The sequence below is a fragment of the Hemiscyllium ocellatum genome, chromosome 1, assembly GCF_020745735.1.
Source record: "Hemiscyllium ocellatum isolate sHemOce1 chromosome 1, sHemOce1.pat.X.cur, whole genome shotgun sequence".
Taxonomy (NCBI): Eukaryota; Metazoa; Chordata; class Chondrichthyes; order Orectolobiformes; family Hemiscylliidae; genus Hemiscyllium; species Hemiscyllium ocellatum.
The window spans coordinates 54,063,297-54,080,507 of record NC_083401.1 but is presented as its reverse complement, the minus strand read 5'-3'; the positions used below and the strand labels follow the sequence as shown (position 1 = coordinate 54,080,507).

The 17,211-nt window shown below is 39.5% G+C and overlaps 1 protein-coding gene across 1 annotated transcript in view; it reads left to right on the top strand.

Moving 5' to 3' along the window:
* Positions 1-17,211, top strand: part of dnai1.2 (dynein, axonemal, intermediate chain 1, paralog 2) — a 283,210-nt gene that overhangs the window by 147,014 nt on the left and 118,985 nt on the right. The window contains exons 15-17 of the mRNA XM_060832730.1: positions 4,273-4,362; positions 5,700-5,787; positions 14,748-14,827. Coding sequence (XP_060688713.1) covers positions 4,273-4,362; positions 5,700-5,787; positions 14,748-14,827 — 258 coding nt within the window. The remainder of the gene's footprint in view (positions 1-4,272; positions 4,363-5,699; positions 5,788-14,747; positions 14,828-17,211) is intronic.

The following is a 17,211-nucleotide window of genomic DNA, read 5'->3' as shown; positions in this document are numbered from 1 at the left end:
TGCCAACCATTTTAATTTTGACATTGCTCTTATGTTGACCTCTCTGACCTTGGCCTATTACATTTTTACAATGAAGCTCAATGTGAGTTGAAGTATAATCCCTTGTCTTTCAATATTGACTTTATCAATCTCAGACCATAATTTCCAACCCTTTTTTTGCCCCTTCTTTGCATGTTTAAATTTTTCTCTCAATTTTGCTTTTGGATGGCAGCTCACCTTTGTCATTTTTTTTTATCGAATCAAAAGCAAAAAACTGGATGCTCAAAATCAGAAACAGAAACAGGAATTGCTGGAAAACCTCAGCAGGTCTGGCAGCATCTGTGGAAAGAAAGCAGAATTAACATTTCAGGTCTGATAACCCTTCTTCAGAACTAATTGTTATGTTATCTTTTCTTGATTTGTTTCTTTTGCTCCATCACCAATCCCTTTAACACTGCACTATTAATTCCGGATTACTCTTCTATTGTATCCCAGACTTTCCCTTTGTCCTTTTCCACCTTCTTCAAAATCATCACCCTCAAATCTATTACATCTGGTGAAATGCCACCAATTTGAAACATGCAGCTGAATCTTTTTTTTGGCTAAGTCTGAGTTGGAAGATTTTTTGCCATGAGATTTCTAAAAAGCTTTCTCACTTGATCTCACCAATTTCACCTTTTTAATTTCCTTCCAAGTTCTAATAGCATCTCCCATATTCGATCTCCACCCTCTCTTGCTATTTGCTGTTCCAATAGCAACTTACCACACAGCAGAAATGTCAGAGTTCACCTGCATCCCTCATGTCCACGCCTTCTTTAGAAATTTGTTGTGCACTGAGACAAGCACTGCCAATCCAGAAGTGTCCTGCATGATTCCTGACATTTGCCCCAGACATGGCAGACAGGGGAAAACCGGTGCCTTGCTCTGCAGGTGTTAAACTAGAGGTCCTTTCAAATGCGATAGTATCAACATAGAAATATAAAATAGGAGCAGGAGTGAGCCATCTGGCCCGTTGAGCCTGCTCCATCATTCAATATAATTATGGCTGATCATTCAACTTCCTACTATGTTTCCACTTTCTCCTGATACGACTTGATTGATCTTTAGTCCTTTTAGCTCTAAGAACTGTATCTACCTCCTTCTTGAAATCATTCAGTGTTTTGGACTCAAATGTTTTCTGTATCTGGGATAGCACGGATTCACCACTCTGCGTGAAGAAATTTCTTTTCAGGGAATGATAGTAGGTACTTGCATTCAGATTGAAGACCAAGTTCGTGAGGAGTTAAACATGGCCAAGATATCTCCAAACTGAAACCAAAGGGAGAATCCTCAGGAAAACTTCTACTGCAGAAGAGAGAAACAAATTGAAAATAAAAGATATTGAGAGGGAAAAATGAATTACCCGAAAACTCTGGCGAACTGTACAAGATTTTGAATTGGCTTCTAGAAAGTGAATTTATGCTTAAAAGATCAAATAATATAAACAAAGTTGGGGTTTTGGTTGTCAGTAAAAGGAGAAAGTGGTAAATTCTACTTATTGGTTTAAATTATAAGTTGTTGACAAAAATAAAATATTGTTTAATTTTGGGTGTTTATTCTTTAACCATTAATAAAGTAAAATTTAATTTCAAAAGTGAAATCCTGACACATCATCCTTTTAGCTAATAACTTTGCATTAAACTGTTATTAGTCTCTACGGAGATTGGAAGAGCATCATTATTTCAGAAACGTTAATTAATTGTATTAATCATCTGTGATCCTATTTTCTTTGGTTGAGGAAGCAATACTGTCCAAACAACAGAACCCTGTGTACTTCTTCAAATCTTTTAAAGTTCAATGTTTTTCACTTGTGGTTGAGGCCAAAGCCTAGGATCCATAACAATAAGATAGTCAATAATAAATCCAATAGGAAATGAGAAATTCATTTACCTGGAAAGTAGTTGCCAGAAAAATTGATTGAGGTATCTTACATGGGTGCATTCACAACAAACATGGATAAGATTCTGAAAAGAAAGGAATCAAATGATCTGTTGTTGTGGTTAACTGAAGAGAGCGGAAGGAGTCTGACATGAAAGATTAAAACTGCCAAGGACATGAGGGCAGAATGAGTCTGTCTGTTTAATTTGTCCTGCAACTGATTCAAATCCAATACACTATATCTTTTCATTGTGACAGACGTAACAGATCTCAAATGTTTTTGCTCCACAGATTCAGCTGAACCTGCTGAATGTTTATTGCTTTTTTATATTTAAATATTTAATATAAATATATATATTTATACCCTGAGGATAGCTGTCCAAAACTGAAAGCAATACTCCAGATGACTCTGTACAACTGAATTATCACTTCCTGGCTTTAGAATATCAGCACACTTGAGATAAAGACTTTTAGTCTCTTTAATTACATTTTGTACCTATATGGTAATTTTAGTGACACATGTTCATGAACAACAAAACCTCTGTGTTCTTCAGTAGCACCTTCATCATACGCTGTTATTCTGAATCATCTTCATCAAATCCAAAATAAATGACATCAAATTATATCAAAGCAAACTTCATCTGCCAAACTTTCATCTGATGACTCCCTCTTACGTTTGCCTGACGCAATTTATATAAATGTTACTGATCCCAGTTTAATTAGATGACTCTCATTGTCATTGACTATATGCTGTTCAGTCACACAATGCACAAAAATTGCTTTCTTTGCTACGTAGCATAATAAGTATCATAATTGAAAAATATTAAAGAAGCAAAGCCTTGCATGAGATAATAAATGTTTTACACGCATATCTGTTTGCATTTTTAACTGCTAGACACAATTAACACTTGTAGTTGTGTTCGTTTCTTATAATGCTGGTGTCAGCACTCTGTGAATATTGCAATATTCAGAGGTATAGACTGTTCAAGGAGTCTAGGAGAAAGTGAGGACTGTAGATGTTGGAGATCAGAGTCAATAAATGTGGTGCTGGAAAAGCACAGCCAATCAGGCAGCATCCTAGGGGCACGGGAGTCGACATTTCAAGCATTCCTTATGAAGAGCTTGTGCTCAAAATGTCTACTACCCTGCTCCTCAGTTGCTACCTGACCGGCTGTGCTTTTCCAGTTCAAGGACACTGTGATAAGTATTAGTTATTCATTTCTGCCTAGCAAAAGACACAGAGCCTGTTGACAAGAATATCACTAGGTGATTCAAGACAGTTTGGGAATCATTGAAGAGAAGTTAAAACGCTTTGTTCCCTCTAAGCTGCATGTGGCAATCAGCAATGACACATCAATTGCAGCATTGACTCCAAGTTCTGGAAGTTAGTGCTGTGCATGGTTCTCAGACACTAGTGCAGCTGGAAAGAAAACTAGAGAGAACACTATTCAAAGGTGAGCAGGGAGTGTGGTTAGAAAGAAGACCGTGATGTGACAAAAAAACAAACTCCATGTTAGGCTGAACTACTGTTAGCTGTGCTGCTAAAGGTAACTGAACTACATGGGTCTGTGTAATTAAGATTCAGTAAAGTGCTAAAGTAGTTGAATAGCTCCATGTAATGATGTCTCACAGAAGTCCTATTAGCTCAAAGGTCTCTAGAGTGGCTGGTATACAATAGTAAACCAGTGATTGGGCTTGAAAGTCATAAACAAAGTATTTGTTTTGTGCAACGGAACCGATTAGAGCTCAGAAAACACGTCCTAGCAACTATACTAGCTTGATGAAGCTTGTGCAAGACAGGAGTTGTACTTATGCTGGACGTAGTTTCCAATAATCAAGGAAGTGCAGTCACAGGAGAGAAAAGTGGACTACCCAGATGATGGAGTGGCATGCAAGGGAATCCAAGGCGAGGTCATTCTAAGTGAATAATCCTATTCCTATGTGAAGATTTAATCAGATTTGGTGACCCACAGTGTCATTAACATCTAGGGGATTGCTAAGAAATTTGTGAGATGTGTTTAAATCGCACTTGGAATTTAATGTATCTGTGGAGAGTTCAGCCACTGTTTGTTTGCTATGCTTATTTCTCCAGAGGTTGAGTTTGGGATTTTAGAATATAAATCATACCTTTCTTTGCCCAGTTGTTCAATTAAGTTTCATTTGTAATAAAGTAGCTTTTCTTTGTTGATGGAAGAAACCTGGCTGAATTGTTTCTTATATAAACCAGTTACAGCTTAAACCCTACATAATTGGCCGTAACACCAGCCTGGGATGCTGGCTAAATTAAAAATTTGTTTTGACCAGTGGAGGATTGGGACTAAAATGGAAGTGATACATTCCTGCAACCTTGATCATAATATTACTTACTTTTTCCAGGTAAAATGGCAAAAAGATGACTTGGACAATAATATCAACTTCTGTTCCATCTCTTCAGATGGACGGGTTGTTTCTTGGGCTTTAATTAAGGCAAGTGCTTTCCTACTGATTTTTATTTTGTTGATGCTTACATTGTCAATTATTATCAGTTTCACATCATCTACCAAATCCGAACAAATTAGAAATTGGCAATCGGGACAGGATTATTAACACTATAAGTTGATAGCATTATTAAAATGTTACATCGCTATTTATTATAAAGAAATCACTAAAAGTATGACAACCCAAAATCTGAAACAAAGCATAAATTTTAGGAATATGCAATAGTTCACACCAAATAAACCAGTCAACCAGTTATCATTGATGGGAAGTTATTTGAAATCATTAACAGATGTAAAATTTTTTTTAATTTGTAAAGGAATGGGTTAAGGAGTTTAAAAACATATTGACTCCAATTTTCCTGAAGTTAGCAACTCCTTTCTGTATCCAGAAGGTTGTGCCTGAGTTTCGGATACATACCACTTTGGCCAGTGGGAGAATGTAGTGACTCATTACCTGGAAAAATCAAACTCAATGCAGAGTTCAAACTGATCCATTTGTGCCATAACAAGGACCTTAACCCACAGTGAAGGTGTTACAAACTTTTACAGAAGTTGGAAAAGCTCTTCCATGTGGCTATGGTGTGCAGAACTGTCAAGTGATTTTGGGTACGCTGATTCTGAAAATTTCAATGTATAAAGAAGCAGGCAGCTGCATGGAGGCATCCTCTCACAGGTTTCCAGGGGTTGTGTGGTGTCATCAAAGCTTCAGTAGCCTAGGAACAGAACCTCTGGCACCAAAGTTTGTATTAGCAGCTTCAATTATGTTGCTCGAGGGTTACCCTTTCTATTCTGTGAGGCTGTCTGCTTGTAGTAAAAAGTGAGGTCTGCAGATGCTGGAGATCAGAGCTGAAAATGTGTTGCTGGTTAAAGCGCAGCAGGTCAGGCAGCATCCAAGGAACAGGAAATTCGACGTTTCGGGCAAAAGCCCTTCATCAGGCTGTCTGCTTGTCCCATTTAAAAATGTGTATAATGATTGACCTTCCAAGAGCACCTCCATTTTGAGGAACATGCACAATCTTGCTGCCTTACAGCACCCATGTGGTAGCATTGCGGAGACTCCAAAGTTGCCAGTTCTCTAGTTAGACTAGCTGTTGTCCTTAATGGGCTCCCTCTTATTTGTACCAATTCGTAGTTGCCTCTTCCTGACAATATTGGAGAGCCTTGCCTTCCTCAAGTGGAAAGTGGACCCAGGTGCTCCACCTGGGTAGAAGAGCCTGAGAGAAAAAATTAGAATACAACTAATGTTTTCCCATATTAATATGTCAAGAGTTTAGTTTAGAAAGCACAGTTACTAAAGTGACTCAAGAATATTCTTCCTGTTTCCAGGATGAAATTGTTTATACAGATATTATCAAACTTACAATGGATGGGATTTGCAAGGATGCACTGGAAAATTTGCAATTGCAAATTATGGGTAAGTCATAACTTTGTCATCTATCAAACAATTAATTGCTGACAAAACAGCCATTGATTACATTTTCCTTCAAAGACATAAGTCTTTACACAGTACTGTTCTACGACAATTGCAAATTTAGATGATTAGATTACTTACAGTGTGGAAACAGGCCCTTCGGCCCAACAAGTCCACACCGACCCGCCGAAGCGCAACCCACCCATACCCCTACATTTAGCTGAAAACTGAAACATAATGCATTATTTACTTTGTTCACTTGGGGAAAAAAAGTCTCCCGATGTAAATAAATTGCAATTATAAGACAAAAACTACACTTTTCACTTTCTTGTTCAATAAACCATGGATTCAGAAAGCCTCTTATGTTAATCATTAAATCCCTTCAGACAGAGAGAGACATATACATACATATCCCACATATTACTAATTAAAAATGCAATCTCTAAAATAAATCATCTTAAAATATAAAAAAGACACAGAACTTCCATCACAAAACACTGCCTTTATTTTACAGGACTTTATTTTTCCAGATGAAACTAACTTTTTCAAAGTTTATTTACAGTGGTTTCAGAAATTTCAGGCCACTACCATGCCTCAGTGTTAGCAATGGCATCTGTCCTCGAATTTATTTAGCATTACATGGTTGGTTTATGGAATAAGCCATTCACCGTATCATATATAAGAATCTGAATTATTATTGACTTCATTGTGCCATTAATACAGTTCACCATAAAAAAATCCAGCACTTCTTTGTTTCTTTCTACTGAACTGACAGGATTTAAGTAAATTAGAAAACATTATTGCATTAGAAGAGATTTGCTATAAGGTTCACTTAGGAGAAAGTGAGGACTGCAGATGCTGGAGATCAGAGCTGAAAATGTGTTGCTGGAAAAGCGCAGCAGGTCAGGTAGCATCCAAGGAGCAGGAGAGTCAATGTTTCGGGCATGAGCCCTTCTTCAGGAATGAGGAAAGTGTGTCCAGCAGGCAAAGATAAAAGGTAGGGAGGAGGGACTTGGGGAAGGGGCGTTGGAAATGTGATAGGTGAAAGGAGGTCAAGGTGAGGGTGATAGGCCGGAGTGGGGGAGGGCGCGGAGAGGTCAAGAAGAAGATTGCAGGTTAGGAAGGCAGTGCTGAGTTTGAGGGATTTGACTGAGACAAGGTGGGGGGAGGGGAAATGAGGAAACTAGAGAAATCTGAGTTCATCCCTTGTGGTTGGAGGGTTCCTAGACGGAAGATGAGGCACTCTTCCTCCAGCCGTCATGTTGCCATGGTCTGGCGATGGAGGAGTCCAAGGATCTGCATGTCCTTGGTGGAGTGGAAGGGGGAGTTGAAGTGTTGAGCCACAGGGTGGTTGGATTGGTTGGAGGAATAATTGTTCATTTCTGCTTGGCACAAATATAAATTTGGATAGGTGGCCTGACCATGCCTAACAAGGGAATTTGGGCATAATATTAGCATACAATTTCGCTAAAAAGAAGAGCAGCAGACTTGAGGATTGGCAGCAGTTTAGATTTCAGCGAAGGAGAATAAAGGGATTGATTAAGAGGGAGAAATATAATATGATCTTTAGCTTGTATGGCATAAAACAAGCTGATTGTAAAAGCTTCTGTAGGGATGTGAAAGAAAAGTTAGTTAAAACAAATGTAAGTCCCTTACATAAAGAACTAGAGCAAGCTATAATAGGGAACATAGAAAGGGCAGACCAATTAAATACATATTTTAGTCTGTCCTCAAAAAGGACACAAATATGTTGGGAGATGCATGATCTGTTAAGAGAGAATTGATGGGTGAGTGTTTTTATTGCTCAACTATTAATCCAGAGATCCGGGTAATGTTCTACATGTACAGATTTGAATCCCACCATGCCAGATGGTGAAATCTTAATTCAATTAAATCCTCCAATCAAGAATCTAATGATGACCATTTAACCATTATCAATTACTAGAAAATCTATCTGGTTCACAAATGTCCTTTAGGGAAGGAAACTGCCATCCTTACCTGGTCTAGCCTCCACATGACTCCAGATCCACAGCAATATGGTTGATTGTTAAATGCTTGCTGGGCAATTAGGGATAGACAATAAATGCTGATCCATGCAGCAACACCCCCATCTTGTGAATGAATTAAGAATTTTAAAAAACTGAAAGGTATCAGTGTTAGTAGGGAAATGGTGTTGGGAAAATTGATGGGATTAAAGTCGTTTTAATAGACTTGTTGGTGGTCATCTTTCAAGATTCTGTAAACTCTGGAATAGCTTCAATGGATTGATGAGTAGATAAGGTAACCCCACTATTTTAATAAAAAAGGTAGCGAGAAAATGGAATTAGAGATAGGCTCGGCTAACATCAGTATTGAAAAAATGGCAGTCGATTATAAAAGATTCAGTAGCAGCGTACTCAGAAAACAGTGAAAGGATTGGACAGAGTCAGCATAGATTTCCAAAAGGGAAATATTGCCTGACAAATCTAATGGAATGTTTTGAGAATATAACTAGTGGAGTTGACAAGAGGGAGCCAGTGGATGTGGTTTGTTTGCAGTTTTAGAAGACTTTTAATAAGGTTCCGCATAAGAGATTAGAATATAAAATTAAAGTGCAAGAAATTGGGGATAGTGTGCCGACATGATTAGAGAATCAGATGGCAGATAGGAAACAAAAAGTAGGAGTAAACCAGTCTTTTTCTGAGTTGCCAGACAATAGTTAGACACAATGATTATTGGGGTACAATAAGGATCAACTAGCTCCCCAGCAATTCAGAATATATATTAACGACTTAGATGAGGGAACTGAATGTAATATCTCCACACTTTCAGATGACATAATGTTGGACTATAACCTGGTGTTGTGTGATTTTTAACAATATAATCCCACCTGCCAGCACCCGGCACATATCCCTCCAAACTCTTTCTATTCATATACCCATCCAAATGCCTCTTAAATGTTGCAATTGTACCAGCATCCACCACTTCCTCCGGCACCTCATTCCATAAACACACCACCCTCTGTGTGAAAAAGTTACCCCTTAGGTCTCTTTTATATCTTTCCCCTCTCACCCTAAACCTAAGCCCTCTAGCTGTGGACTCCCCGACCTCAGGGAAAAGACTTTGCCTATTTATCCTATCCATGCCCCTCATAATTTTGTAAACCTCTATAAGGTCACCCCCCCATCTTCCACGTTCCAGGGAAAACAGCCCCAGCCTGTTCAGCCTCTCCCTGTAGTTCAAATCCTCCAACCCAGGCAACGTCCTAGTAAATCTTTTCTGAACCCTTTCAAGTTTCACAACATCTTTCCAATAGGAAGGAGACCAGAATTGCATGCAATATTCCAACAGTGGCCTAACCAATGTCCTATACAACCGCAAGATGACCTCCTAACTCCTGTACTCAATACTCTGACCAATAAAGGAAAGCATACCAAACGCCTTCTTCATTATCCTATCTACCTGTGATTCCACTTTCAAGGAGCTATGAACTTGCACTCCAAGGTCTCTTTGTTCAGCAACACTCTCTAGGACATTACCATTAAGTGTATAAGTCCTGCTAATATTTGCTTTCCCAAAATGCAGCACCACGCATTTATCTGAATTAAACTCCATCTGCCACTTCTCAGCCCATTGGACTATCTGGTCCAGATCCTGTTGTAATCTGAGGTAACCCTCTTCACTGTCCACTACACATCCAATTTTGGTGTCATCTGCAAATTTACTAACTGTACCTCTTATGCTCGCATCCAAATCATTTATGTAAATGGCAAAAAGTAGAGGGCCCAGCACCGATCCTTTTGGCACTCCACTGGTCACAGACCTCCAGTCTGAAAAACAACCCTCCACCACCACCCTCTTCTACCTTTGAGCCAGTTCTGTATCCAAATGGCTAGTTCTCCCTGTATTCCCTGAGATCTAACCTTGCTAACCAGTCTTCCATGGGGAACCTTGTCAAACGCCTTACTGAAGTCCATATAGATCGCATCTACCACTCTGCCCTCATCAATCCTCTTTGTTACTTCTTCAAAAAAACTCAAATCAAGTTTGTGAAACATGATTTCCCACACACAAAGCCATGTTGACTATCCCTAATCAGTCCGTGCCTTTCCAAATACATGTACATCCTGTCCCTCAGGATTCCCTCCAACACCTTGCCCACCACCGAGGTCAGGCTCACTGCTCTATAGTTCCCTGGCTTGTCCTTACCACCCTTCTTAAACAGTGGCACCACGTTTGCCAACCTCCAGTCTTTCGGCACCTCACCTGTGACTATGGATGATACAAATATCTCAGCAAGAGGCCCAGCAATCACTTCTCTAGCGTCCCACATAGTTCTTACACCAGACACTGAAAGTAAGCATGCAAGTGCAGCAGGCAGTGAAGAATGTAAATAGGATGTTGGCATTCATAGCCAGAGGATTCGAGTACAAGTGCAAAGAACAGAGAATCCTCATAGTGTGGAAACAGACCAATCCCTCCGAAGAGTAATTCACCCAGACCCATTCTCCTACCCTGTTATCCTACATTTACCCCTGACAAATGCACCTAACTTACACATCCCTGATCACTATGGGCAATTTAGCATGGCCAATTCAACTAACCTGCACATCTTTGGATTGTGGGAGGAAACTGGAGCACCCGGAGAAAACCCACACAGGCTCAGGGAGAATGTGCAAACGCGACACAGACGGGCGCCTGAGGCTTGAATCGAACCCGGGTCCCTGGTACTGTTAGGCAGCAATGCTAACCACTGAGCCACCATACCATCCAGGGCAATTAGAGAGAGACAATAAATGTTGGCCAGTAACAATATCTTTCTGGCCTTAGTCAGAGCACAACTGGAATATTGTGAGCAGATTTGGTCTCCTTATTTGAGGAAGAATGTGCTGGCTATGAAAGGAGTACAATGAATGTTTACAGGGCTAATTCGTGGGATGGCAGGACTGATGTAAAAGGGAAACCGGATCAATTAGGACTGCACTCCCTGGAATTTGGAAGAATGGGACAAATTTCATAGAAATCTAAATAATTCTAACAGGACTAGACAGGGAAAATGAAAACATCCTGAACCGGGATCACAGTTTAAGAAAAAATGGGTAAGCCATTGAGGATTAAGATGAGGAGGAATTTCATTACACAGAATAGTGAGTCTGTGAAGTTCCTAGTACAATAAGCAGTTGAGGCCAAAACATTGAATATTTCAAGACAGAGTTGGATATAGATCACAGAATCACAGGACTGTTATGACGCAGATGAAGATTGTTCAGTCCAATTGTCCTATACCGGTTCTGTTGCCCAGTGCCAATCTCCTGCTCTTTCCTTGCATCACTGTACACCATTTCTCCAGGCAGTGCATTCCAAACTGTAAATATTCGATCAATGAAAATAATTTCTGTTCTTTTTTATAAGAGAGAAAAGGGGAACAGCTTCTCCCTATCCACTCTATCCAGCCTGGTCATGGTTTAGAATACCCCTCACAAATCTCCTCTAAGCCTTCTTCTCTCCAACTTGCATATTCTTCAATCTGTCTTCATAACTGAAACCATTCATGAAAGTGTTATTGTAAATCACTCCTGCACTGTCTCCGATGCATTCATAAGCATATGTCAGGTATAGATAGGAGAGAAGGAATGAATCCTTAGAAGAGTATAAAGGCAGTAGGAGTATACTTAAGAGAGAAATCAGGACAGCGAAAAGGGGGCAAGAGATAGCTTTGGCAAATAGCTAGTATCCAAAGGGATTCTACAAATACATTAAGAACAGCAGGGTAAATAGGGAGAGAATAGGACCTCTCAAAGATCAGCAAGGGAGTCCATGTGTGGAGCAGCAGTAGATGAGGGAAATATTAAACCAGTATTTTTCATCAGAGTTTATTTTGGAGAAGGACATGGAAGATACACAATATGTGGAAATAGATAACGACACCTTGAAAAATATCCATATTACAGAGGCGGAAGTCTTGGATGTCTTGAAACACAGAAAAGTGAATAAATCCCCAAGATCTGATCAGGTGTACCTAGAACTCTGTGGGAAGTTAGGGAAGTGATTGCTGGGCCCCTTACTGAGATATTTGTGTCATCAGTAGTCACAGGTGAGGTGCTGGAAGACTGGAGGTTGGCTAATGTGGGGCCACTATTTAAGAAAGGTGGTAAGGAAACATCAGGGAACTACAGAGCAGTGAGCCTGACATCGATGGTGGGCAAGTTGTTGGAGGGAATCCTGAGGGACAGGATGTACATGAGCTTTGAAAGGCAAGAGCTGATTACGGCTAGTCAGCATGGCTTTGGGAATGGGAAATCATGTCTCATGAACTTGATTGAGTTTTGATGAATTAATAAAGAGAATTGATGAAGGCAGAATGGTACATGTGATCTATATGGACTTTAGAAAGGCGTTCAACAAGGTTCCTCATGGGAAATTGGTTAGTGAGAAGAGGTCACATGGAATACAGGGAGAACTTGCCATTTGGATAAAGAACTGGCTCAAAGGTAGAAGACAGAGGGTGGTGGTGGAGGGTTTTTTTTCATACTGGAGGCCTGTGACCAGTGGAGTGCCACAAGGATTGGTGCTGCCACTGTTTTTTGTCATTTATATAAATGATTTGGATGTGAATGTAGGACGTATAGTTAGTAAATTTGCAGATGACGCCAAAATTGGAGCTGTATTGACCAGTGAAGAAGGTTGTCAAGCGTGTGGTGCTGGAAAAGCACAGCAGGCCATGCAGCACCCAAGGAGCAGGACCTCAGAGTACAACAGGATCTTGATCAGATGGGCCTATAGGCTGAGGAGTCGCAGATCTAGTTTAATTTAGATTAATGTGAGGTCTGCATTTTGGAAAAGCAAATCAGAGCAGGACTTATACACTTAATGGTAAGATCCTGGGAAGTGTTGCTGAACAAAGAGACCATGGAGTGCAGATTCATAGTTCCTTGAAATTAGAGTTGCAGGTAGATAGGTTAGTGAAAAATGTGTTTGGTATGCTTTCTTTTATTGGTCAGAGCATTGAGTGTAAGAGTTGGGAGGTAATGATGTGACTGTACAAGGCATTGGTTCGGCTACTTTTGGAATATTGTGTCCAATTCTGGTTTCCCTCCTATCGGAAAGATGTTTTGAAACTTGAAAGAGTTCAGGAAAGATTTACAAGGATGTTGCCAGGGTTGGAGGATTTGAGCTAAAGGGAGATGCTGAACAGGCTGGGGCTATTTTCCCTGGAGCTTTGGAAGCTGAGGGGCGACCTTATAGATGTCTATAAAATCATGAGGGGCATGGATAGGATAAATAGACAAAGTCTTTTCCCTGAGGTGGGGGAGTCCAAAACTAAAGGGCATAGGTTTAGGGTGAAAGGGCAAAGATATAAAAGGGCCTTAAGGGGCAATGTTTTCACACAGATGGTGCTGCGTGTTTGGAATGATTTGCAGAGGAAGTGGTGAAGGCTAGTACAATTACAGCATTAAAGGCACCTGACTGGGCACATTAATAGGAAGGTTTTAGAGGGATATGGGCCAAGTGCTGGCAAATGGGACTAGATTAGGTTAGGACACCTGGTCGGCATGATCGAGTTGGACTGAAAGGTCTGTTTCCATGCTATACGTCTCTATGACTCTATTATAATGCGGCACCCACAACTGCATATAGCACCTCAGCTGAAGTATCTTGTACAAATTCAAAATCACCTCCCTGTTCTTAGGTTCTATGCTCTCTTTAATAAAGTGAAGAACCCTGTCTGTTTTATTAACTGTAATCTTTACCTCTCCTGTCACATCAATGATTTGTGTACTTGTACACCCAGGTCCCTCTGCTCCTGTACCTGCTTTAGAATCATGCTTCAATTTTTGTTCTTACAGTAGGGATCAAGAGACATATGAAGAAAACATGAACAGGTATTGAGTTGGTTGATCAGCCATGGCCCACTCCTGCCCCTATTTTCTAGGGTTTCTATGACTCTCTGCTGCCACCTAAAAGAAAGCTCACTGGATCAAGTTCCAATTAGTTAGTTCCAAACTGTGTTCTTGGTACATCATGTGCCTCAGTGATGATGTTCCACCTCACCAGAAACTGCCAGCCATTTGGAGGAAAGGGGTTCCTGCTTCTTAAAGATTCAGATAGTCTTTGGGAGAATTTAACAGTAAAAATGTCAACTCCTTTCAGGTTTGCCAGCATGGGTGTCATGGGAAAGAGGTGTCAAAGACAATGATATGGTGACTTTCACACCACTCCCTTATTCCTACATCCCTGTTTCTAATTGCTCCTGGGACAAGTGGAACCATCCCTGCAACCCAGCATGGCAGTTGCTCTGTTTCCTCAATTGGGAAAGCAACCACTTTTTGTATCTGCCAAAAATGCAAGTATCAGGCCAGTGGAAACATTAAGGTTTTTAAATTACCATTAATTGGCCCCGGTGGTGACTTTCTTTACCGACATTTAATTGCTAAGGTGGTGAGAAGGCTGTGGGTATCTCTCCAAATTAGGGCAACTTGTCCAATTATTTGCCCTTCGCACCATCTTCCTTGCCAGACCCAAGGTTTTGAAAATTTTAGCTATAAGCTCCTGAGAGATCTTGACAGGGTGAAAGCTGAAAGGATATTTCCCTTTGTGTAAAAGACCAGATATAGGTGATGTGATTTAAAATGAAGGATTCTCTCACTAAAGACTGAGTTGAGGGAAGTTCGAACTCCTGAATGAATCTATTGTCAGAAGGCAACATCATGAATCTATGTAAAGCTAAAATAAATAGATTATTAATGAACAGATGAATCAAAGGTTTTAAGGGATAGACAGGAAAGTGGAGTTAAAACCACAATCATTCTATCATAACATATTAACATATCGTGGAACATGTTTAAGGGGCCTAACAGCCTACTGTTGCTCATAATTTATATGTTTATATGACATTCGTTTTCAGACATACCAATAAGAACAAGGGTTTGGCAAAATCCTCTAAACTTTCAAATCTGAACCCTTCACATTTTATGTATTCATAGGATGTGGAACTTCCTTTGACTTCCATAAACAGAAGGACAATTTGTTTCTAGTAGGCACAGAAGAAGGAAAAATACACAAGGTAGGATCACAGTAAATAATGTTTCAGATTGCTAAAAAAACCAACAGAAATGTTGAGATGTATTGCAATATGTTAGTCATATAGGTCAAATCAAAACATATCAATACATATGCTTTCCCACAGTCTCTATTCCATCTCCTTCAATACTGTGGTACGTAGATCATCACATCTTAGGTATTTGTCTCATATGAGGCCCGGTTCATTTCTCCAGTGATACTTTTTATAAAAAACTAATTTCTTTTAGTCCCTCATGCTCAGTAGTCACTTGGATCTCCAATATCTTATCAAGATTTCTTGTATCGTCTTCTGTGAAGACAGAAACAAAGTAATTACTTAACCTCTCTGCATTTCTTTTTTGCCGTTTTAAATTATACTGCCACTGCCTGTAATGGACTCACTTTTGGCTTTGCTAATCTTTTCCTTTTTAGATACTTGTAGAAGCTTTAACAGTCTTTGTTTCTTGCAAGTTTTATGCATATACTGTAGTATTCTTCTTTAACAAATTTCTTCAGTGTCATTTGCTGAATTATAAAATGCATTTTTTTCACATTAGATTTTGGTGTCTGAGAGGAATGTATGTTTGTTGTAAACCATGTATTAAGTTTTCATATACCAACTACTTCCTGTGTACCTTTATACATTTTCAATGTATTTTCCTCAGCTACTGCAGCCAACCTGCCCTTTTATACTTTCGTAGCTCCCTTTGTTTAGATTTAACACCCTAACTTTGAATTGAACTGTATCTTTTTCAAATGTCATGGAAAATTAAATTATTTTGTGGTCACTCTTCACTAAATATTCACTTACAAGTATAATAGCATTTTCTCAATTCCAAACTCTTTGGTGTCGGATTTCTTCGACTTCAGGAGGGCTGTGAATTGAACTAAAGTGGACTTTGTCTTAATTTGTCTCAGTTTTTTCTCTTTTATATACATAATTTCTGTCTTTTAAAATGGTGCCAGAGTATGGCGACATAAAACATTTTTCACTGTATTTTAGAATCATAGAATCACTAGTGTGAAAACAAGCCAATCGGCCCATTGAGTCCACACGGACCCCTCCAAAGAAACAGCAAGTGTGCATATACAGTAAGATCTGGACAACATTCAGTTTAGAGCTGACAAATGACAAGTAACATTTAAACTATACAAGTGCCAGACAACGACCATCTTCAACAAGAAAGAAGCTAATGACCTCCACTTAACTTAATGACATCACTATCACCATCAAAATCTTGGGAAACTGAACTCTGGATCAACCTTGTAAATACTATGGGTGCAAATTCAGTTCACAGTGAATCCTGTGGTAACGCAATTCTTTTCTCCCAATGCCTATCTACCATCTACAAGATACTAGTCAGAAATGCGATGGAATATTTTCCACTTATCTGTATGATTGTCATTTTTAGAACATGCAACAAGGGTTGACATCATCCAGAAAAAAAAATCAGCTCACTTAATTGGCTTTCCATCCACCTTCAACATTCACTACTTTCATCACTGACACACAGCAGCAATGGTGTGTACTATGTACAAGATGGACTTCAGTAACTTACCCAGGCTCCTTCAACAGCTCCTTCCAAACTCACAACATCTACCACTCAGAAGGACAAGAATAGCAAATGCGAGGAAACACCATTTACAGCAAATATCCCTCAAGCGACACAACATCCTGACTTGGAATTACATCATTGTCCCTATCATTGAGTCAAAATCCTGCAACTCTCCCGACCAGTATTTTGAGGGTACCCACATTTCAAAGTTTGCAGCAGCTCAAAAAGACAGCTAAGACATACCAATAAGATTAGAACATATAAACTTGGAATAGGTAGCTAACTGGATAGTCAGCTGGCTACAAAACAGAAAACAAAGAATAATAGTTGCAGTCAGTTATATGGAAGCCATGTGATGGATTTTGTGTGACTTATACATCTTTTAATGTCACTTATTTTAGAGTTAGATTCTTAAATTTTGAACTATTCATATATTGCTTGGAAAGTGTTTCATGATTAATTGAAGAGTATTTCTGCAACAAAAGTGATAAAATAATTTGGGAGAGATAATCTTGAAGAATGAATGAGTTTTTGTTTATATTGGGAAGATTTGGAGTGCATCTGATAGGGCTGCAGAATAGGACTCACTGGGTAGCTCTTTCAAGAGCAGGTACAGACACGATGGGTCAAATGGCTTCCTTCTATGATTCTTTAACTCCTCATCGTGATCGAACAGGAGCAGATAAGGAAGGTTAAAGTGATAAAGCCTCAATTACAGCACCATTCAGCAACACTGAGACAACGTATTTGGACAATGTTAAGGACAATTGAAGTATATATGTTTGTAGACACTAGGCTCACATTTTCAAGTCGTCTTAGACATTCTTACCAC